At 41.4% G+C, this 25,174-nt stretch overlaps 1 protein-coding gene across 5 annotated transcripts in view; it reads right to left on the bottom strand.

The window, feature by feature from the left end:
• grip1 (glutamate receptor interacting protein 1) overlaps nt 1-24,518 on the bottom strand; it is a 58,846-nt gene extending 34,328 nt beyond the window's left edge. For 2 of the 5 annotated variants that reach the window (XM_056367709.1, XM_056367715.1), the window contains exon 1: nt 7,483-8,038. In XM_056367709.1, coding sequence (XP_056223684.1) covers nt 7,483-7,621 — 139 coding nt within the window. In that variant the 5' untranslated portion in view covers nt 7,622-8,038. Of the gene's footprint in view, nt 1-7,482; nt 8,040-24,172 lie in introns of those variants that run through there. The other 3 variants (XM_056367713.1, XM_056367714.1, XM_056367710.1) reach the window with 3 other exon arrangements.
• Between the last annotated feature and the right edge of the window lie 656 nt (nt 24,519-25,174).

The following is a 25,174-nucleotide window of genomic DNA, read 5'->3' as shown; positions in this document are numbered from 1 at the left end:
GTCTCGTAATAACGACTTCTGCGTCTTGTAATCCTGAGATAACGTACAACAGACTCACGGGACAGGAAGTGCAGTGATTCAGAACTGGCTTGAAGAATCTGCAGGTTTTTAAGTTTTCTTCAGTATCACAGAAACCCAGTGACAGTTTTCAGTTTAACCAGTAGTACATCAACTACAGGAGCTGTTAATGGAGGATTCTGCTTAATTGCTTAATCTGACTTTTAGTCCTCAGTCTGAGTCAAACTGAAAAAACGCAGAATCCTACATTTCCCATAATGCAACTCAACAGCATCTTGCTTTAAACCCTTTTTCAAAATCGATGTCCAAACTTTGTGATGCAGGTTTTCTGCTAAAAGTCTTGAGCTGAGCAGAAACTTCAAATCAACTTAATTCTCAGACTTTAGACATTTAGTTTTCACACTTTGTACAAAATAAAGTTTGACACAAATATCAAATCAGATTTTTACTAATACCAAACAGATATATCATTTGATACCTTTGAGAAAAATTAACATTTTTGTACAAAAACTTGAAAAGACGTTCTCACTTGAACATAAACATTGCAGATTAAACCAGCCACTACTTCATTCAATAATTTGTAAACACGACCTGACGTTTAATGAAGCTTTCAGTTGGTTTGTTTCTCTTTTTTCATTTGAATAATTTATTTGTTTTTACAAATTCTCTGTAAATCACTTCAGTCAACACTTGTTTTTTTAATGCTCTATAAAAAAATGATTAGTAATTAATTTTGTAAGTGATTTTGTGTCATTGCAGCCTGTTGTTGTTTGGATACTTATTTATTGATGATGGACTGGATGTTGACTGATGATAACTCCATGTTCGCACATTAATTAACTATGAAATCAACAGTAACGAGGGGTTCAGTTCATCTCTGAGTCTTTAATGGTCATAAACGTGAAGGTTTGAGCTGCAGGTGGCGCTACAAGAAAAGTCAGTGACTTGGGTTTCATCATCTTTGGGTTTTAAATGTTGGTATCAAATTTCACATCAATCCAATCAATAGATGTTGAGTGAGTCCGAAGTGTCGGACCAACAGACGACAGCTGATCTGCTGTGTGACGGAGATTAGTCCCATCGCTTCCCCTGAGACAACACAAGACTTTGTGTATGTCCTTCCTCAGCTTCCATAGAAACAGATAGAATAGTGTCACATGACATTTTGGATCATAATGTATAACCGGTAAATGGACTTGCACTTATATAGCGCTTTTCTCGTCTTACTGACGAGTCAAAGCGCTTTATAGTACTTGCCACATTCACCCATTCACTCACATTCATACATCACACAGTCACACGCTGATGGAGCAGCCATCAGGGGCAATGTGGGGGTCAGCATCTTGCCCAAGATACTTCGACATGCGGCCTGGGGGAGCCGGGAATCGAACCACCGACCTTCTAATTAGTGAGCCACAGCCTTTATAGGACAAAGATATATATATATATATATATGAAATTCAACAGCAGAAAAAATACATCCACTATGACCATGAAGCTGAATCAACACGTCTCTGAAAACTGAACATTATAACCTTCATAAGGAGGATTCATGGCTGCACTGTTGTATTAGACTGCATTAGTTTGAGCAAAGCGTTCCTAATAAAATGAACTCTACCTTATTGTGTTTCCTCTTTTTCCCTGGTCTCTTTAATTAAAGAGGAATCAGAAGAGAGAAAAGAAGCATTTGTTCTTTAAATTAAGAAAACTAATTAAACATCGTATCCTAATAATCGGGGGGAAGTGCTCTGGATCCCGAGAGGCCTTCACATTAATTAGGGTGAACTTGTGCAGATTTCTGCTCCACTTTTTCTCTCTCTCTCTCTCTCTCTCTCGTCGGCTCTGGAGATAATCCGGCAGAAGAAGAACGATGCCTCCAGACCAACATGAATCCAGTCGCAGCGAATGGAAAAGTGGAACACTTGGGACTGAGAGTCGAGAGGCGTCTCGCACGTTCACACATGGTGACTATTAAAAAACAGCGAGGTGTAGACTGTTGACGGCAGCCAGAAACACACGAGAAATTATTTTATTTCTTGTTGTTTTTTTTTTTTGCTTTTAACATATTCAGATTCCTTCCTCCCTCATTATAACAAAAATCAGAACCAGGAAGCACAAACAAAATGCTAATTGAGACGCGGCCCTCCCTCCTGCTGCCCGTTTTCCTCTTTAATCTCCATCATGTTGAACACAGGACCAGTTATGTTAATGAAGTCCTTACTTATAAGGCATTAATTAGCAAATTTTTCTATGTCAACAATCTTCACATAACACACGACTGCTGTGAACTGCACTGGTCTGAACTCTGGATCGTGTAAAACATTCGACATCGCTTCATCTCATTAAAGTGCAAATTTATGCGTCATGATGTTTCAGCATGTAATGAGATCATCGAGCCAAGCCGGCCGGGCGGAGAGGAGCACATCTTGCTTCGAGAGGATGGAGACTTCGCATACAGGTGAGATACAGGTGACATCATGGATGGAGGCGGGGCCAGAGGCGTCACAACCAACACCTGTAACCTATATCGCCAATACCACAGTTGATTGGGAATGTAAGGTCGTTTTTTTCCTGAGCGCCAGTAAAGTTTTTCTGAATTGTTCGGTCAGACGCCGTGCGCTGGTGGAGGTGATATGTTGTCGAGATATCGTTGTCATAGAAACAAAACCCCTGTCCTATTGACTGATCAGTAAACCATGCTAATCAATAAAAATGGAGGAGGACAGATGTGAGCAAAGCCGTGCTGATCAGATAATCAAGACACGGAAACGTGTGAAAAGCAGCGTGTGAAGTTTCTCGGGTTCTCTGTAAAGTTAGAAACAAACCTCGTCGACTTTGTGAAAACTGCTGCTGCTGCAAATCTGAAGAAAGGAATTCACTGATCACATAAGTGAATGAATAAAGTTTTTTTAAAAAGATGATGTTTCATGTGTAATTATTAATAAAAAATATTGACTCTATCAGCTTTAAAAATGCAATCAAAGAGCGTCCAGATTAGACTCATGTATCGCAGCCAATAAATTCTTGAGTCGTGAGCTTCACTCACTTCCTGTTGTTTTCAGAACATCAGCATGAATCTCACGGTGGTTTCAGTCTGAAATCTCTGATCCAGGCAACAAAGATACTTGATTTTCATTGGTGGAAATTTCTCTTTTTTTCTTTTTTTTTTTATCATTTTCACTAGTAGAGATTTTCACAAAAAAAATTCACTTATGGCAATAATGTCTGATAGAGAAACTTCACACTGAATCCACCTTTATCGTCAATAGATTCTGGGTGGAAAAGATTTTGGGTGAAAAATTTTCACGCAAAAAAAATTCCAATAAAATATTTTTCTATTGAAGATTTTCACAAAAAAAAAAAACTTTTACCAAAAATCTTTTGAGTAAAAATCTAAAGAAAAATTTCACTTAAACAATATTGTGAAGATTTTCACTAAAAAATTTGATTGAATTGATGATAAAGACGGATTTAGTGTGAAGATTCTCTTTAAGACACCTGATGCAATAAACCAGGTGAACTCGGGTGACCATCATTAAATCAATAATCAATGACTGACTAAAATCACACTGAAAGAGGTCTGAGAAGTTTGTGTGTGTGTGTGAGAGTGTGTGTGTGTCTCTGGGTTAACCAGTCAACCAACCTTAAATCGCCTTCATATAGAATTACACGCTGTACTAAACACACACACACACACACAATGAGTTATCTAGCTGGTAGCTACATGAAATGTCTCCTGGCAGCTCTGACACACACACACACACACACACACACACACACACACACACACACACACACAGGAATACTCTAGTGATTTTTCGCAGAGGAACAAAACAGCTCAGTGTCAGTTGTTCGCACATTAACACGTACAAACGTGTTGTTATGAAACTTACACAAATACAAGTATCCACAAAAGTTATTTGAGAGACTTTCCACACAGAACTGGATCAGGACTATTACTCAATTAATCAATTAGTGGACTGACAAAAAAATGTATCTGTGACTATTTAGACCATAGATTATTGATTAAAACATGTTTTGACATTTTAAAGACACAAGGAGAAATCGACAAATCCAGAAACAATGTGCAGATTCCCTGATGGTGAGAATAACCGTGAGCAGCGGCTCTAATAAACTGCAGTTAATCTCCAGTCCATTTCATTCAGGAAACATGCGAGACACCAAAGTGAATCTTTTATCATGTGCGCTCAGCTCGGAGCGCTCGCAAACACTTTCATCAGTGTAAACAGCTCAGTCGACGGCGAGTTCAAGTCCTGTTAGAGATTTCTCTGGAGGGAGACAGATGGAGCTGACTGAGCTGCGAACAAGAGTTCATCCACAAAAAAAAAAAAGAAACTAAAGATTCCTGAATCTCATTTAAGAGACGTAAGAGCGTGAACTCAGCAGAGAATAAAACAAGTGGAGGAGGGATTCAGACATTTTGCTCCATGACACATAAACATAAATAAACACTTTGGGAGCAGCATGTGAACGAGTCACGTTAAAAACAAGAGTGTGTCGTCTTTGTGAAAGTGTCCTGGGGACAAACTTTGCCTCTGTTTGGTGACTCATTGGCTGCTGGAGAGTTTCTAACACTCGGATGAACATGAAGCAATTCATTGTCTGCAGCTTCTCCACTCTGAGGATCTGCTGCTTGTTTCCGAGTTGAAGCGTTATAAACTGAACATCGTTGGGTTCTGGACGACCGGAAGACATTTGAAGACGTCAGGAGAGGCAAACCGGGCAAACGCTTGGGGTCCACAATGGGAAAAGGGGCCCCCCGACGGCTCCTCATATTGGCAAATTTTGCAGTGACAACTATAAACTCCTTCCAAACTACCTCCAATAAAAACACTACGCAGTCACTGCTGCTCCCCAGAGAAACCGTCTACCGAAGCAGCTGTAAATTGTAAATCAGGAAAGCAGCAGTGGTTGGTTTCTCGGTAACTCAGGAAGTAATGAAACTGTAATATTTGATGGAGGTGACAGGGACCCCCAACAAGTAACCTTTTCCCCCCGGGTCCCCATGGAGGAGCCACCGCATCTATGGTTGTTTAGTTGATGCCCTCATCTCCTGTCAGCTCTTCACTTCCCTCTGACTCATGGACGGAAAAACAAACTGCTTCATAAAAATAAAACACGACAGAATCACTGAAACCAGATCATAATGTCAATCCAGACCAGAAACACTAATCTAACAGATTCCACCTCTTTGTGACAGACTGAGACTAGACTGGAACAAAACCCGGTCCAACTTGGTCCCATCAGTCGTCCCCGGCTCAACAATCATGACGTGTTTGAACTTAAACTCTTCCCTGAAGCTTAAAGCTGCTGTGTGGAGTTGTAAACAAACAAAAGTTACGTTTACACTTTGTGTATCCTCGATGTCTAATGTGAAAATGATTGAAGAAGCTGCTCCGTTGCTCAGCTGGTGGTCAGAGACTCAGCAGGAGACCTTTAATAAGCCCCATGATATATTTTGTCAACGTGTGAAGATTCCTCTGATGTTATTTCTGCCTCAGATATAAAACGATGTGGGGAAACCCTAATATAGGTCACAACAAGATAATTAATCATTCATTTGAATTAAAGGTCAGGTTTGATTTTTAATTAAAGCTGCAGTGAAATGTGACATTTACACTTTTGATTTTACAAACTTGTGAAGAACATTGTGACGTGTTGATCCATAAGAAGATTTATTTGTGCTTTTAAGAACCAAAAACCATCTCAGTGTAGTTTTACATCTCCTCTTTCAGGCTTCTCTCTGCAGCTCTAGTAACAACAGGTCGGTGAGCCAATCAGAAGAGAGGAGGCTCTGGGCTTGGTAACTGCTTCGTTGTGACATCACAAAGTTCCAGAAGTCCTGACGGCTGGTTTTAAGGCTCAGTTTCTGAATACAGGCTGTGTGCATTTCTCTGTGGACTGAGGCTTTGATACTTTCACAGTATTAATATAGAAGCTAGAGCTGATCTATAATCACACTACACATGGACACAGACCTTTACACTGGAGGAGCTTTAAAGTAAATACGTAAAGTGTATTTCTACAGCACTTTAATCAGACATGAGTCACAAAGTGCTTCACAGAGCCAGTTAAGATCATTTAAAATGCAAACACACATCAAAGGGAGACAGTAAAGTATCCAGTAAAATACAGATGAGTCTTTAACTGCTTTTTAAATGACTCCACAGAATCAGAAAACCTTCAGCGGCGCAGGTAGAGCACTCCACAACCTGGGTGCTGCAGCCTCAAAAACTCCATCAACCACAAGTCTATTAATTAATATAGAAACTAGACCTGCTTTATCATCAACACATGGACATCTACCTTTAGACCTTTTAAGACCTTCATGACAGAGAGACGTTTAACACGTGTTTCATGAGTCAAAGTATGAAAGTATGATGGAAACCCAGCGAGGACAAAAAGGTCTATGACTGTGTATAATTATATCACACAGCGCAATAAAAGAATAATGTCTAACGATATAATTAACCCTCTGGAGTCCGTCAGTGGCCCCTGTTTCATTTACAGTTACATAAGTTAATACATCACGTAGAGACAAGCTGAGGAAATCAGTTGAAAGTGCTGATGTGGAACGATGTGTTAATATTTTCCATCATTTATAATTTTAGTGAAAGAAGCATAAAAATTACTTGGAATAAAATCCCTTTATGTGTAAATAGACTGTATCATAGTGCTGCACAAAGACAGAAATGAATGTATTAAACAAATCATCCAAATAGACTCCAGAGAGTTAATTAAATGTGTGTAACCTGGACCTGGATAACTCAATCAAAACATGCTAATTGATGATGACGAGCTTCGCAGCAGACTCCACACACTGTCACATCACGCTTGTAGTTTAAAGATGCACAACATCGTCGTGACAACCACAAACAAAAACAGTCGCTCTGATCCTCTCCATCTACTGTAGTTTCTGCTGCTGTTGTCAGCAGCAGGGGAGGTGCTGCTGTGAATGCTAATACCGCTCTGATGCCCTCACTCAGCTGTTGTCGAGAGTTGAGGTCTGGACTGACGGAACCAGGAGCAGAAACTGTGACAAACCCACAACAGGAAGTGGACTGAACCAAACACAGGAGGTTAAACCTGCGATTAGCGTGAGCGCTCCCTCACATTGTCTGCATTCCTTCCCAACACTTCCTCCCTTGTTATTACCCACAAACCACCTGGCCCCACTGTCACCTGGATACCTGAGTGTGTGTGTGTGTGTGTGTGTGTGTGTGTGTGTGTGTTTGCCCTGTAAGTGACCAGCACTTTGCTAACGACCTTCATCTATAATAGAAGAGCTGGTACTCGTGCTCGCTCACTCAGGACGACTTCAACTGTCATAATCTGTTGATAAGCTGCTCTCCTCTCTCTCAAGACAATAAAACAAAGCCACCCTCCCTCTCCCTCTCTCCCTCTCTCTCTCTCTCTCTCTCTCTCCCGGTGGGACTCACTCACTCAGTAGGTGTGTGTTGTACTTGCTGGTGTAGTAGTAAACGTCTTCGTAGCCTTCCTGGTAATCGTCGTCCGCCCGGTACCTCCTCCCTCGCCTCCTCCTGCCCAGCAGGCGCAGCAGAGCCAGGAACCGCTCCATCATCACCACCAGCACCCCCCCACCCCCACAAACCGGGGTCCGAGCAGAGCAGTGCAGAGCAGAGCCGAGCCGGGCCGGACCGAACTGGGCCGGGCTAAGCTACGAGCTAACAAGCAAGGCAAATAACGAAAAGCGCTAACGGACAGCGGTATTCCACAGAGGGAGAGAGAGAGAGAGAGAGAGAGAGGGAGATCAGGTTTCCTCCTCCTCGTCCTCCTCGCTGCTGCACGCGCACACACCTCTGGATGTCACACACACACACACACACACAGACACACACACACACACACATTAGCAGGCATGTAACACGCACTAACTCACTCACACGCTCTTTGTATTCTCTCCTCTCTCTCTCTCTGCAGCCTCCCTCTCCTCTCCTCCTCCTCTGTTCTCATCTACTTCTTTCGGCTGTTGGTGCATCTAGCCGGGCTCAGCCAATCACAGGGCTCGCTGCTCCCTCTCTCTCTCTCTCTCTCTCTCTCCCTCACACACACACACACACACACACACACACACACACACACACACACACACTCAGCTGGCTTTGCTCACTCGCTGCTCTCGCCCCTCTAACACACCACTCCTCCATCTCAGTGCTCCATTGTGTGTGTGTGTGTGTGTGTGTGTGTGTGTGTGTGTGTGTGTGTGTCTGCACTTGAAGAGTCAGCAGCCAGGAGACCGGCTCCTTTCCTTCATTAGCTCCTTCCTTCCTTTGTTGCATCCTTTCTTCCTTTGTTATCCTTCCTTACTTCCTGTCCTCTTTATCCATATTTGCTGTGTTTCCTTTCCTACTCTCCTCCTCCTGGTTCACATACATACACTTCATACCAGTGAGGGGGAGGGGAGAGCTCTTCAGGCATGTGTGTGTGTGTGTGTGTGTGTGTGTGTGTGTTTGTGTGTGTGTGTGTGTGAATTCCAGAGAGTGGTCTGTAATTGAACACTGAGGGAGGAGAGGCGACAAGGATGAGAGGAGGATGAAACTAGGAAGGAGGAAGTAAGGGAATAAGAGGAAAGGACACTAGTAAAGGAGAGGAGGAGAGGAAACTGTAAGAGGTGATGAAAGGAAAGGAAAATAGGGAAGGAGTAAAAACTAGGACAACAGGGGGCGAGGGGATGAGAGGGATGGGAAGGAAACTAGGAGAGGAAGATGAGAAAGAAGATAAAGGACAGGAACAAGAGGAGGGAGAGAAGATGAAACTAGGAAGGAGGAAGTAAGGAAAGAGGAGGAGGAGAGGACACTATAGGAGATGAAGTGAGGGGACAAGAAAGGAAAGGAGACTAGAAAAGAAGAGGAGAGGAAACAAGGAGAACAGGAGGCGATGAATGGAAAATAGGAAAGGAGATCAGATTAATGAAACCAGGAAGTGAGGAGCGACTAGGAGGAGACTAGGAGAGGAGGATGAAAGGAAATCAGCTGATTGTGGAGGGAAACTTGAGGACCACATGGTCCTGGCTCTGCTGGAACCGTACAGGTCTCTTGTGGATTAGCTGAAATGTGGTCTCAGTCTTTAGTAACCGCTCTCTCTAACAGTCTCATCCTCGTTACTGTGGAGGCTCGTTTTATCACCCGGCTCCTCCAGCTGCTCCTGGAGGGGACGCCGAGGCGTTTCCCAGACCAGATGGGAAACATGATCCCTCCAGGTGTTCTGGGTCTCCCCCCTCAGAGGCCACAACACCTCCACAGGTGAATCCTGATCACGAGCTGAATTCATCAAGGGCTTATGTGTGAATGAAGACAATTACAAACCAGACAGACTGAGGTCAAAGGGGATGAGACGACAAGCAGCAGCGGGCCGAGCTAACAGGCTACGAGCTAACAACAGAAAGCAGCTAACATTATAAAGTATTTAACTCAGTGACACCGGAACATATTTCCACGTTACAACTTCCTGCGCAGCCACAGCTCAAATCCAATCAACTCAAAACTCAAATTTATTTACAGAGCAAACAGCTGATCAATTTGCTGCTCAGCCTGTGAGTTCTGATTTTATTGTTCTAGAAAAGTTTCTAAAGTTGTGTTCTTCAAAGTCACGGGTAAAATGTGAACACAAACAAACGCACAACTCAGCATCAATGAAGTTTCCAATCATAAATAAATGAGTAATAAATATTGACTGGGGTTAAAATGGAGCAATTTCCTTTCACGGAAATAATAAACGATAATAATAAACAAACTAAAATAAAGTTTCCCAGAAACTTTAAAGAAATGATCATCAAATAACGTCATCATTGTTTCGGGCATTTTTTATATCTAATAATATAACACGTATCTTATCTAAAAATTAAGAAAATAATCAATATCTATAAGATTCGTTGTTTCATGACATGATCTGTTATTTATGATTTATCACTTTCTTACATTTTAGTTCTTATTCTTCTATTTTACATTTGCTTTGTCTCTGTCTGCAAATAAAAACTCTTCCTTACTTTATTGATTCCCCAGGGAGAGATGAGCTCACGTTACAGTTGCTCCCTGGAGAAGTGCAACAGCAAAGAGTCGAGAATAAGAAGATTATAAAGATAAAGATCAAATGTAAAAATATGGCCTTATACTACGATATATGACAAATATATGTATATATAGGAAAGAGGTGATAGTTAAAATAAACAATATAAATATAGATGCAGCAGTAAATGTTGTAATTGCACAGTTGAAAATTGCGCTTCTTTTTTTACTTTGATATTTTACATTTTGGAGAAACTACTTCTGTACTTTTACTTCTTTTAGTGTTTTTACATTGTTGTACTATTAATATCCCCCCCAACCCCCGAGCCCCCCCCCCTCTTTTCCTAATCCATTAAAGTTGGCAGCCATCACTGATCCATGTGGGAGCTCCTGACTGGCAGAGAGCAGAGCTGATCACAGACACTGTTACTGTAGGTTTCATCCGAACACTGTCACAGACAACAGCGACGCTGGTCGTCATGTCAACGGTGAGAACACCGAGCCGTCAGGTTCCTCACCGACGTTTTCCTCCTCACATCAGAGTGAGATCAACATCAGCTTCACTCAAGAAAGAGTTCAATGTGGCTCAGCTGTTCAAACACACACACACACACACACACACACACACACACACACACACACACACACACACACACACACACACACACACACACACACACACACACACACACTGTTTGTCTTCCCATTGCCACTGAACTGGTTCAACTGCACACACACACACACGCACACACACACGCGCACACACACACACACACACACTGTTTGTCTTCCCATTGCCACTGAACTGGTTCAACTGTACACACACACACACAGGCACACACACACACACACAGGAAACAGACTATACTTGTTTGTGTGTCCTGAGGTGGGATGAAACACACACACATTAAATCACTGTGAACTCTGACCTTTGACCCCTGAAACTGACAGAGACAGTGACTGACAGCTGGTCTGCAGGGTGTACAGTGACAGTTTGGTGTGTGTGTGTGTGTGTGTGTGTGTGTGTGTGTGAGAAAGAGATGACCTCTGACCCCTGTCATGTCCTGACAGCTCTTGTATCCCACGTTGCACCGACGCCTGACAGACGGAAAAATGCTGATGGAAATATGACAGGCAGCGACACACACACACACACACACACACACACACACACACACACACACACACACACACACACACACACACACACACACACACACACACACACACACACACACACACACACACACACTACCCTGTTGTGTCTCTTTGTTTCTCAGGGTCCGACTCCTCTGACGTCTTCACTTCATTATTATTTTCCAGCCTCTTTTTGCTCAAATCAGACTTGAAAACATTTTATAATCAACATCCCTGACAACAGGAAGCCAGAAACAATATCTCTGACCTTTATGAATTAAATTTAAGACATGTCGACGCCATTAAAGAAACTGAACTCACTGCTCGTTAGAGCTTTTCCTAGACTCGCAGGGGGGCTGAACAAATAATCAAAAATATTATCAAAAGAGCAAAATCCAAATCACAGGAGCTGCAATTTTCAAATGTGCCACAACAACAGACACAGATGAAGCATCGTGCTGCCACATCACATTCTCCCACGTAAAGGAACTTGATTGAAAATGCAAAAATGAGCGTTCAAACTCAAATCGTTAAGATTACTATTTTTGCCAATGGTTCAGCTCTAACCTACAGAAGCTCTGACGATGGTACAGCGGCATTTATTGATCTTTTGTGATACTAATCTATTGATATTAAACTGAATCTATTTGAGTTTCTTGCTCTAAACAACAAGACGTCAATAATAATACTAGTTTAATACTAATCATTAATATAAATATGACACTAACTGCATGTGACAGAAACTGATTGAACCCATGGACGGATTTTGAGACACAAAACCTCTGTTTTTTCTCCCTCTGTTGTCATTCACTTTGTCAATAAAGACAATTTAAGATTCAGACGGAGCCACGAGCCGAGCCGAGTTACCGATCATCGTTTCATCATTTCATCATATTGTTTTTCACTCGGTGCAACCTGCAGGTTGGTCACGTGCTGAAGTTAGATTTGCTTTGGCGTTAGCTCGGGACAGCGGGGGAGGAGTCACCGCAGGAGGCGCGACTACACCTCCCTCACCTGTCAGTCATCCCTGAGGGCTTCAGCGCCCCAGAATCTGCCTCACAAACACCTCATACACACAGAGCTGACAGCCGGGCAGATGGTCGAGTCACATCCACTGACACAGGCAGAAAGACAGAGAGAGAGAGAGAGAGAGAGAGAGAGAGAGAGAGCGCTGCTGCTAAAAATGACAAGTGTAGGTTCATTTGCATATCGCTCTCAGGCCTCTGCTGCTCTGTAACACGATTGGACGCCCTGTTGGTGTGTGTGTGTGTGTGTGTGTGTGTGTGTGTGTGTGTGTGTGTGTGTGTTATTGCAGAGAAGCATGGAGAATCAGATTATACAAACACACACACAAACACACACACACACACACACGCACACACACACACACACGCACACACACAGTTTATCCTCTGACTCCCCCTCGTGGTCACTCAGTGTAACTACAGCCTTCAAACACATCAGTTGCATTCAGAGGTCTGAAGAAAAAACTGAAAATTTCAGACGCTTCAAGAGGTCAGAGTCCGGCTTTAAAAAAAATAAAAAACACCCACGATTCACCGGGGCAGAGAGGCAAACAGAGAGACAGTGATTGATGAAGCCTGAGGGCAGAGCGAGACAGACAGAGAGACCTAGAAACAAACAGAACAAAAGAGAGAGAGAGGAGTGAATCTATGGTCTTAATGGACTGCTGAGTGACTGACCTTGATTCTTAATGGACACACACACTGACTCACACACACTGACTCACACACACTGACTCACACACATTGCATTGACTTCCATTCATTCCCTGAAGGCTGAGTCCAACCTGAACCTAAACTGAGCGAGAGAAGAGGACAAACAGCTGGACAACAGCTGGAGACAAACTAAAGGACACAACGTCTCCTGTCAGACACACACACACAGACATGTCAGTGACAGTCATAACAATTCATGATGAGGATGAGGTAAGACGGAAACCCAGGAGGGACAATGAGGCCGAGAGTTATTCACAGGAGCCGTGACGTCACAATAAAACTGTGACGCTGATCATTAATGACACAAACTGATCAGACTCATGGACGGATTATGAGACAACAGCGCTGAGAACAGTCGTGGAAAAAAGGCCCCCACCCTTACAACATAGAAGCAACTACAAGCAGCGCTCACCGAGTCAATTTCCATCTCTTTACGTCTCTCTGTGATCGTTCTGAGTCTCACTGTATTGATTCTGTGTCTCTTTGTGATTTTCATTGACTTGCCAACATTAATTGTAACTCTGACGTCACTTCAAACAGAGGCTCCGGTCCAGGGCCCCGCTGAAGCCCTGGGTCCCTGGGCCTGCGCCCAGTCGACCTGCTCAGTAAACCATCCACCATCATACTGCGTCCTCCCATCACCAGGAATCTGGACTCCTGAGTTAAACTCACCAAGATTGAAAAAGCAAGTATGTGAATGTGACCTTGTGTCTGTTTTTAAAAGCCTGTAGCCGAGTGAAGCAGAAAACAACTTCCATTTCTCAAACACACTGTTGGTAAATGTTTCTCTGGAGGAGAAACCAGAGGACGTTTGAATAAAGTCCAAACTTTCTAAACTCATTCACACCGAGTCTCGATGGGCAGAACCAGCATGAATGATGAAGTCAGATTTACACTGAATCCATATGTGTGAAAAGAGGGATTTAAAGTGGACAGACACTTTGTTAAAGCAATGACAGACTGCAGTGTACCGCTGAAATATTATTTCTAATACTCCCTCTTCTACCTTACTCAAAAGACAGAACGAAAAAGACTTATCAGACAAATGCAGCTGGCGCACACACACACACACACACACACACACACACACACACACACACACACACACAACACACACACACACACACACACACACACACACACTGTGAGCTTCTCAAGCACAATAATGGATAAAACACATCAGAGAAAACAGTGGAAATACTCTCCTCTCTGTGTCGCTGCAGGTTTCAGTGTCAGACCGACTGCTGGACTGTTAGAGACACACTGAGATATATGTGTATGTGTGTGTGTGTGTGTGTGTGTGTGTGTGTGTGTGTGTGTGTGTGTGAGAGAGAGAGAGAAAGTGTGTATTAATAATTGTTTTGTGTTAGTGTGTTCATGCTGGGCTTATCCAAGTAGAAAATGAGTGTGTATGTATGATGCCAGCAGCTTGGCTGTCCACCTGGACGCCGCCCAGGGCTGAGTGTGCTATTGTGGCTGTGTGTGTGTGTGTGTGTGTGTTATTGCGGTTGTGTGTGTCAGCCTGTAACAGATGAAGGACAGTAAAGCAGATCCTGATCCTGAGTCTGTTTTCTATTCTGTTGGCTCCCATTTCATTAGTCTCAACCGTGAGCTTCATGACTGAGATCTGGAAAATGTGCCGACATCTTTACAGCAGAGAAACAACACAAACACCCTCAACACTGACTGAACCCAGGAGCATGTTGATTAGCACGATTGATCTTTTTTTTTCAGAATTAAATTAAAAAAACAAAATACAAGAACAACAAATTGGAAGAAAATGGTCCAATTCTGGTGTTTACAAAGTCTTTTTTCTTTTCATTTTTCCTTCATGTATTGAAGAATGAAGGTGGTTAGTCAGGTGTCATGGAAGTAAAAGTAAATATTTCAAAATAAAAGCCAAGAGGACAGAATGGCGATTTTACAAAGCGTAATCACACTGCACCTAAAGTGAACCACGATACGGTCCAGCCCAAATATCGCGATATACGATATTATCATATTATTATATTGTTGTGTTTTATGCTTTAGGTGTTTTTTTCAGGTGTTAAAACTAGTAAACTTTTTTTGTTTAATATTATAGACATTTCTGGTGCATCATATCAAAAACACAAAAATGGCGTTGCCACAATCCAAATCCAAAGAAAGGAGTAATTCACCTCTTTATGGTGAATTATGTCGATTATAATATATATCGAATATCAAGATATTTAATATTATCAAATCAAGCCTAGCTAAAATCTACATGTGCGCACAACAAATAGAATAAGCAACGCAGACCAAATAAATTCAGCAGATATACACATGCTAATATAAAGCGCAAACAAACAACTGAAACAATGACTGAAATTTAACCATATTTGTTTTGGAGGACATTTAATGCTGCAACATTAAAGTAGTAGTACTAGCAGACACTTGAGGGAATTCTGTAACACTATAACTTTCACCTCAGTTTTCTCTTTTCCAAAGATTAACAATTAATTCGGTGAGTAACCTGTTGTTAAATGATTAAACAAGGCTGCGGCCGCCAATGTCTCGATAAGGAGTGAAGAAGACAGGGTTGACTAACACTGATGTAGCTATTCTACACATGTACTGTAAGTGCAGTGAACAGTTTCCATTTGTTTGTGGGATTACTGTGGGATGCAAAAATTTCTGTGTATTCACTGTAAGGTAGGGAAAGAAAATAAATGCCCAAAATCCAAATAAAAAAATGTAATCTTGGTTTATGCCAAATAAACAGAATAAATACATAAATAAAAGATAAATAAATAAACGTTTTCTTGTTGGAAGAATATTTAAATGTGTAAATGTTCCATATCTTTCTCCTGTGTTCATTTTGAAGTGCTGATCCATAAGAAGATATAAATGTGGGTCTAAGAACCAAAAACCATCTCAGAGTAGTTTTACATCTCCTCTCTCAGGCTTCTCTCTGGAGCTCTAGTAAAAACAGGTCGGTGAGCCAATCAGAAGAGAGGAAGCTCTGAGCCTCTCTTCTGATTGGCTGACTGTTTTCTGAGTGATCCAATATAAATACAGCAGATCTCAGGTAAAAACACTCAGAGAAACCAAATCCTGCAAGGTTTGGATGGTGGGTTCAGGTGGGCGGGGCTTGAGGCGTGGCTGAGGAAGGTTGTGACATCACAAAGTTCCAGTCCTGACGGCTGGTTTTAAGGCTCAGTTTCACAGTATTAATATAGAACCTAGACCTGATCTATAATCACACTACACATGGACAGAGACCTTTACACTGGATGGAGCTTTAAAGAAAGTGTTTCGGTTGCATTTTGGATGTGAGGTTAACTGCTGAGCGGCAGCCTGAAGCTCAGTGTGGAGAAATGCTGGTTTCCAACTGCAAAAAAAATAAAAATAAAAAAATACTGTGACTCCCATAGTGTCGGAACAACACGTCCAACTGCTACACAGTCATGTAACATTCGGGTGTCCCTATACTTTTGGCCGTGCAGGCAGCACTGCAAGAGCTCGCACTGTGTTGCTGTGTGACACAATATTTGCACACACTTGAAACACACACATTTAACCGGATAAAGTCAGAGTGATATACACAATGACACACACACACAATCAGCAGTTTGTTCCACAGAGTCATGGTGAGAAAGAGACATAGACACAGACAGAGGAGAGAGAGAGAGAGAGAGAGAGAGTCTCTTGGTAAAATGTGTCAGAGACGATAGGGATAATACATTAAGCTGAGGAAAATGGATGTGTACATACACACACACACACACACACACACACACACACACACACACACACACACACACACGCGCACACACACACACACACACACACACACACACACACACAGAGTCAGGTCTGCTTCAATAATCCTGAGGACAAAGATGAGCAGAGTTCTGACATCAGCACCTCTTAAAGGACAGTGTGAGTGTGCGTGCGTGTGTGTGTGTGTGTGTGCGTCTGTGTGTGTGTGTGTCGGCTGAAGAGAAAATGGTTTGTGACGTTGTGTGTCACTGTGTGTCTCTCGGTGTGTGTGTGTTTGTGCTTGAGCCATTTTCCGTGCTTCTTAGTCAAAAAGCTTAAAACGGTGGGATGATGTCATGCTGACAGACACACACACACACTCACACACACACACACACACATGCACTCACACACACCCTCTTGTGCGTCACTTCTTTTTTTACTGTATTTACATTTAAAATGTGACTATAAAACTTTATTAGCTGAACCTCTTCAGTGTAATGCAGGTGTTCAGGTGCCTGTAATGTTCAGGTTTGTCATACAGGTGTAACTGTAGGGCTGCAACTGATCATTTTCATTATCAATATATCTGCTGACTATTTTCTCAATTCATGTTAAAACAACCTCAAAAATATTCCATTTACTGTCAGTTATGACAAAGAAAATCAGCAAATATTCACATTTAAGAAGCTGCGACCAGTTAATTTTTGACATTTTTTGCTTAAAAATTTACTAAACAAATAATCAATTTAAAAACTGTTGCTCACAAATTTTAAAAATCAAGGTTTTCTGCATCAAAACAATCTACTTACATCCACCCACTCATGCTGCTGTTATTTGTGGCAATTTGGAAAATGAAATACAGTTTAACTGCCAGTGTTTACATTGGTTATAACAGTTTGGACTGACAGCAGTTCAACCATTTATTCATTAGTTATTGATTTTTCTACATTTAGCTAGCTAGTTTATTCATTACCTTTAGCTACGTTACTGGATATCTAAGTGTTTAACATATCTATTTCAATGAATGACTTGTAGCTAACTGCTTAGGCATCTCTCCTCGCTTGCTAACTAGCTTTAAGCGCTCTCTCTCAGTAGCAACACATACATGTAGCTTCAGGTGTTACAGCTAACTCAATATCTTTTCAAGTTAGCTTAGTTTCTACACAATCTCTCCATCCAACCCGTGGCAACTGCGGTAGCCTATTACCCCCTGGGGTTAAAGTGCCCTTGGTTGGGAGTCACTGAACTAAAAAATGAAATATATAATTTATAAAGAAATGACAGACTGTCCAATAAAACGGCTCTAATATGTACAGTACGACTGAAGCAGCACTCTGCTCAGGACACAGGCTGCAGTTGTCAGTTTCTAACTCTGTCTGGATGACGGTGGCGTGTTTGTGGGAAGGACACTCCTGTCGAGCTGCAGACAGCAGAGGTCTGGCCACGGCTCAAACTTTCACTGTGGCCTGAAGGCGGGCAGGTGCTGGTCCCTTCTGGACTTGGCAGGTAAGAAACCAGGGTCGTGAACCCGACGCTGTCAGCATCAGCATGCTGTAAAAACCTGCCTTGGGTGTCCATGTTTTCCTCAGCGTGGTTTCAAGGAGCGTTTTGAAGCCCGAATGTGTGATAACAAACTCCTTATAGGCAAATCTCGACACTCAGCGGCCATCTTGGCAACACCCCCAAGCAGTTATTTTGGGCTAACAAGACCAGGGTTCTATTTAAATGGATGGGCAGAGAGCCATAAATGTGCTTTCAGTGGTTACTGGGAAATAAAAACTGGAAATGTAGACACACCAGTCTAATCTGATAAAAAAAAAAAAAACAGGTTTCATCAGATTTGGTGAATTTTTAAGGTTTAAAAGGTTTTTCTCCGCAGGTTTTACGTCTACTGCAACAATACGATTGGTTTGATATGTTTCCCGTTCAGCTGTTATAAAGCAGATGATGGCTTATTGGCGAAAGGGGCGGGACATATGTCAACTTCCATCTTTAATGTTCAACAAAATTTAATCAGCAACAATTTTGATTATCGATTAACAGTAGAATTTAATCTGTTAATCAAGAAGACAAAACTTTGCTGATTCCAAACAGATGATTTTCTTTGTATTCAGTGACAAAAAATTTAATATCTTTGAGTTTTGGACTGAAAATTTAAAAATAAAAGAATAAATGAAAGAGAAAATGGATAATAATTGGATAATGATTTATAATTCTAATCATAACTTTTTGTATATAGCACCTTTTAAAAACATAATTTACGAGCAGGAAAGAAATAAGGTAATCAGGGCTAATGTTAAATGTTAAAGGCCATATGGAAAAGGGAAAATGAGAAAGAGATGGAGGGAAATGGAAAAACAAAAATATATAAGTTTTCACTTTCCTTCTCAATCAGACAATTCAAGTTAGGCTTTTGCATTTGAGCTTTTCATTTGATCATTTCCATTGAAGCTGTTCTGTTTTCCATTTTAAGTTTTTAAATTTCACTTTCAATTCTTAAATTGTCATTTCACAATATCAAATTTGACTTTTCCAATTTAGTTTCCTTTTCCCTTTTAACATTTAATTATGGCCTGATTATCCTGAATATTAAAACATAATAATACTTTAAATTTTCCACATTCCCTTTATCTTTATTTTAGCGCTGGCTTCTCATAGCTGCTATTTTTCCACTTACAGCTCCTGCTGCACAGCAGGACCTGAAATCTCTCTTTGACTTTCATCCCCTCAAGTTCTTCTTTTTATTTAACTCGTGTGTTCAGATTTAATTTCTTATCTTCTTGGAGAGCTGACGTGTTTGAAAACCCATTGAGACACTGTATAATATGAAGGTACACAAATAAACTTGACTGAATACATGATAATACAGTAGTATACAATAGCACACTGTGTCTCTGATGGTTTGTCTATCTATTATTTACCTGTTATCTATTTTTACTCTCCTTGCCTTTGGTTTTGTGATATGTTCTTTTTTGTACTGTACTGTATACTCTCCGCGTACTGCTGTTTTTACGTTGTACTGCTCAGCTCTTAGTATTTAACATTTTAATATATTATAATTTTCTCGTATCCCACTGTGAAGGACTGTGACCACAGTTTACCTTGAAGCTGTACACCTGGAGATTATATTATTATCTCTCCATGAGCACTGGAGACAGATTTACAACGCAACACTAAATCAACACTGTGATATTTTTTATAACAGCCACTGGGACTGAAGCTTGTGAGATTAAAAACCATTTAACAGTCCCCCTCATGTACTGGACTACGGCTGCAACTAACAATTATTTTCAATATCCATTAATCTGCTGATTATTAGCCTGAAGTTTATGTCTTCAAATGGCCAAAACCCAAAGATTCTGAGCTAGCGAACATTTATGACAAATAAAAGCTGCAAATATGAACTTTTACGAGGTTGGAACAAGTAAATAGCTGCATAACTGAATCATGCTATAGGGTTATGTTATGTTTTTTCAGGAAAATTCCCCACTCTTTATGGACATATTAAAAAATTAAAGTTATTAGACGATCATTAGTTTAACAGACAATTACGCAACAATTCTGATAATTGATCAATCCTTTAAGTAAATTTTAAAATGAAAATTCCCAAGAATTTCCCCTTCTTACGTGTAAATATTATTTGCTGAAATATGAATATTTCTAAACATGACATCTGACATCTCACTGACCTATTCATCAAAAATATTTGATTAATTGAGAAATGAATGGCGATGTTGATTTTGCAACTAGAAAACATTCGGAGTGTGTGATGTTCACAGTGAGTAAGAAAAATGATTCTCACACATAGTGTCAAAAAGCAGGTGGGACTGTGAGAAATAATGAGGGCAGAGTTGTGAGCACGAGCTGCAGGAGCTCAGTCGGCCACAACAAAACAAAAGCGTCGCACATGTAGATAATTATTAATTTCATTAAACTGTTTGTTGTTGTTACCGTCTGTTTGTGTCCTTGCTCTCACCATTCGCCATCCGGCATCAACTGCTACTGTGATGCTTGTCAGCCTTTGTCATGTTGTTACGTGAACAAGAATAGAAGTGATAACACAGTGTTTCTTTCTCTCACACTGGCTGGACACTGCAGAGTCTCAGTATTCATGTCAGAATTCAGCTCAATTCAATAAACTTTATTCATCCCTAGCGGGGCAATTAATCCTCTAACACCTACTTCAAAATGAAAACAAATGTGCTATTTTGGATCATTAAACCCATGTGATGAATTTAGACGTTCAGTAACCGAATGTTTATTACATTGTCGGCCTGTGGAAGTAGAGTAGGCATATTTTTTAAGCCTAAAATCATATAATCTGTCTTTATTATTATTATTATCAAGACACACAGGGAAGTCTAATTTTCTGAAACACATGCTACATGTTCACTATCGCTCCAATTTGTGCAAAACAAAGTGAGAGCCCGTGTTTAAGGGTTTAAAAGGGTTCGAAGCAGCCGCATCTCGCATTTAGCTTTAAAGTGGAGGACGTGTCCTCGTTCTGCGGCGGCAGTCGTTACAGTTTGTAGAGTTCAAACCTTTTAAATGGGAGCTAAAAATGGTTTGTTGAATCTGACACCGGCTGTAAAAAGAGGAAAAACTCGTCGTCGTACATCAGATTAGTGATGACACGTCTGTTTTGGTTCATCAATACTTTTACAAACCAGGTTAATTCATCTGTTGCTTATGTTCTATGACTGTATATTTCCATATAGATCTGCATTTTATGCACAAGATAGGAAAGATAACAGGGTGTATGAATCAGGTTGTGTGTTCAAAATCTGCTGCACAGGTTCATGTTTTTTCTTTAGATGCAAATTATTTTATCCCTTATTTAATTAATCATTTGGACTACGTCAATAAATGTTGAAGAAATTGTCCATTAATTTTCTGATGCCCAAACTGACACTTACAAATGTCTGACCATCTCTTCAAAACCCAGTGATATTCAATTTAACATCATAGAAAACCAGCAAATATTCACATTTAAAACAAAGGAACCATTGAATTTTGGCCATTTTTACTGAAACAATTAAGTAGATTTAGTAGAACATCAATTATAATGGTTTCAGTTCTATATTGGAAACAGTGGTGGGAGTTCCCAAATACCAAGCAGACACTTGGTCTTTTTATCTCTTAAATTCATTAGTGTAACGTCTCAATTGGACTGTTTGACCATTTGTCTTCTGGAAAACAGCTGCAGGACATCTGGATGTAACTCTGATTATGAACCTTTACAGATGTGATGCACTGCACGACCATTGACACATAATGGCTCATTAGAAGCTGAGAAACTTATGTCATTATATATATATTTATATAATACATGTCATTTACTTTGTTGTTCTCTCAAATTAGGTCTATTTTAGGTTTTGCACAGAGATCAAAAGCCTGTCAAACTCTATGTATACGTTCATTAATGGTTAGATAATAATAAAAAAAAAATGTATGTAATTGTATATATGTGACCTCTTGCTCAAGGTCATTAAACAATGAGCAGGAGACCAGGCTGTGACATGTCTCCTGCAGATTGGAAACCATGTTTGAATAAGATTAAAGCATTGTACAAGGAAATGGGCAACAGGTTTATTTAACTGAAAATAATACATAGATGCATCAGACACAACAACTATATGAATGAAACCTGATACCAGTTGATTCTTGTTGGATATGTAAAGGTAATGCTAATTGTATTCTGCATATATTTAGACTTTTTGGTCCGTTTTGGAGTCAACCACTGAGCTCCAGGACTCTGACGTCTCCTTCTCTGGAAGGAGATGGATTATTTTGTATATCAGGTAAAAGTTGTGGATAGATATTGGTATCGCTTCTGCCCAGTTTTTAGGTGAGCTGAGGCAACACCAAAAAGGTGACGTGAAAAACACAGCATACTGCTGATTGGTCGGAGAGAATCATCACTACAATGGAAACCTGCACAACTTACGCCATGGTCGACTGAGGACACGCATACGTTTCTCTGTTTTAATGTCCTCCATACGTCACGTTGAAGATTGCGTCACGAAAGCTTAATGCGTTGTCGCTACACTACTAATGCTGTGCTGCTATCTGCAGTGGAAACATAAGCACTTGGTACCAGAAGCCAGTTGAGACGGTACCATGTGGTGGGAAAACACTATTAATAATCCAGTGTTATCAATGGAGAGTTGTATTTATCCTTGTAGAAAGTATCAGTGCGGTGGTCTGTTTTATTTCATTTCCTTATCTTATGAGTGAGTGGATATTTAGTGTTGACGGTTTTCCAATTAAGTGAATCGATCCCTGTCTTATTTCTGTGGTTGAGCTTTCAATAAAATGTTCATTCAAGAAAAAAAGAGAATCACTTTCTAAATGGAGTTTTGGTCCAGATGTCCTGCAGCTCTTTTCCACAAGATAAGTGGTCAAAACAGTCCATTGGAGACATCTCCCTAATGAATTGAAGTGATAGGAACACTGTGTCTGCTGGAGGAGGATTTCTCACAACCTGGCAACACAGAAGTTGCTCTTATTAATGCAAGAGGAGGTATTATTAATAAATAAATAAACATTAGCCGTTAATAAATCCTTATTAACCCTGGTAATACACCACAAAATGTCCCACTAACACACAGGATAATACACCACAGCAGCACACCGTTCAGTGCTGTGGTGTATTAACGGAGGGGTGTTATGAAAACATTAAACGGTGCTGCCAGAAAACGTTAGAGTCACCGATTTTAACGGTTGTGAGCGGAAACCAAGGGCGCGCGGGTCCGTTTGTGAAGCATTAACCTATCGACATTTACTGAAACCATGAGAAACCGAAGGGTCACGAATGTTAACTGTAACACCGGTAAACACCGGGGGCTGCTGCCGCCCGCTGCCCGGTGAAGGTGGTCGTAAAACACACACACACACACATATAAACACACACACACACACACACACACACATATAAACACACACACACACACACACACACACACAAGGGCAGACCCTCGGTTGACCAGCACCAACCGTTTCTCCTCCTCGCCCGGCTTAACCGTTGGTTAGCCTGTTAGCAGCCGCTGCTACTTTGCTCCGATGCTGGTAAGCCGATGACCGGTGATCGGTCTTAATGATAAACACGTTAGCAGCACACAACGTAAAAAAAAAAAAAAAAAAAAATCACCGTAACGTCACTGTAACCTCACCCGTTGCGTCAGATTAACACACACACACATTCACACACACGCGCGCGCACAGACACACACACACACACACGGTATCAGTTACCAACTTTCACTAATTTCAAGACAGTCACCGTAGCGCGAGCTCTACCGGCGGCGCCAAACCACGCTGCACAAGAGATTGCACCGGTGATAATTAGTACACGCGCGCACGCACACACACACATACAAACACACACACACACACACACACACAGGTATGTTCTCACACTCAAACACACACACGCACACACACTGAGGGGGACACGCTCGCTAGTCGTGGTATCAACCTGAACGGATCGGGCTGGTCCGGTCTTACCTCCCTCCTGGTCCGGTTGGAGACAGGCCGGGATGTTTTTCTTCCAGCCGGGCATGATGCACCTCAGGGCGGATAGGGAGTCCAGGGCGGCCCGCTAGCAGACACACACCACCAGCAGCGGGAGGAGCAGCAGCAGCGGCAGCGACAGCAACATGGCTAGTTAGCTTTAGCTTAAGCTGCTCCACTACACAGGAATCCACCTCCCACTGCACTCTGGGTCTACCTCACTCTACCACTCTCTCTCTTTTTCAACCTCACACGGGCACGCGAACCTCTCTCCCTCTCCCTCACTCTCTCTCTCTCTCTCTCTCCTTTTCCTTCTCTTTGTGTCTATGTCTCTCTACCCCCTCCCCCTCTCTGTAACTCTACCCTTCGAGCCTCGTTGTGGTCTCCGGAGGAGTGGGAGAGCGAGGTAGAGTGGTGGGCAGAGAGAGAGAGAGAGGGTGACGTGATGACTGTGATACGGGTACGGGTCGCCCCTTAGAACCCGAACCCCGTGAATGTATCTAAATGTATCTTACGAATCTCGCGCGCGTTTTCTCGACAAACTGTGGCTAAATTAGCTAAAGTGTTCATACATATCGCTGATTTTCGCAGCCATTTAAGAGGCTCGCCTGACAGACACGCGCCTCCCGCCTTCATTCATTCATAGCAGAGAGAGGGAGGCTGGTAGAGAGAGCTAGGCCATCTATTGGGATCAATGAAACTCTCTCAGATAAACCCTCCTTGCTGCTGGCAAGGTGGAGCCTTAATAAATAACACTTCTAAATGTTTGGTGATACTGAGGGTGGGTTTAAAAAAGTTTTTATGTATGGCTGAGGTGGATGTGCCATCTTCCGCAACAGCTAATTTGCACCTTATTTGAGTATTAGTGCCACCAGCTAATCCATTGTGGCGCTAATTAGCTAAGATAAAAACAAACTCCTAATATTTGCATAATAATAGCTAAACATATTTATTTTCTTTTAACAATTTTCTCAAAATTTGAGCATCATTTGGATT

This window comes from Seriola aureovittata, chromosome 22 (assembly GCF_021018895.1).
Source record: "Seriola aureovittata isolate HTS-2021-v1 ecotype China chromosome 22, ASM2101889v1, whole genome shotgun sequence".
NCBI classification, from domain to species: Eukaryota; Metazoa; Chordata; class Actinopteri; order Carangiformes; family Carangidae; genus Seriola; species Seriola aureovittata.
The sequence above is the reverse complement of the archived record's forward strand: the minus strand, read 5'-3'. Positions and strand labels throughout refer to the sequence as shown.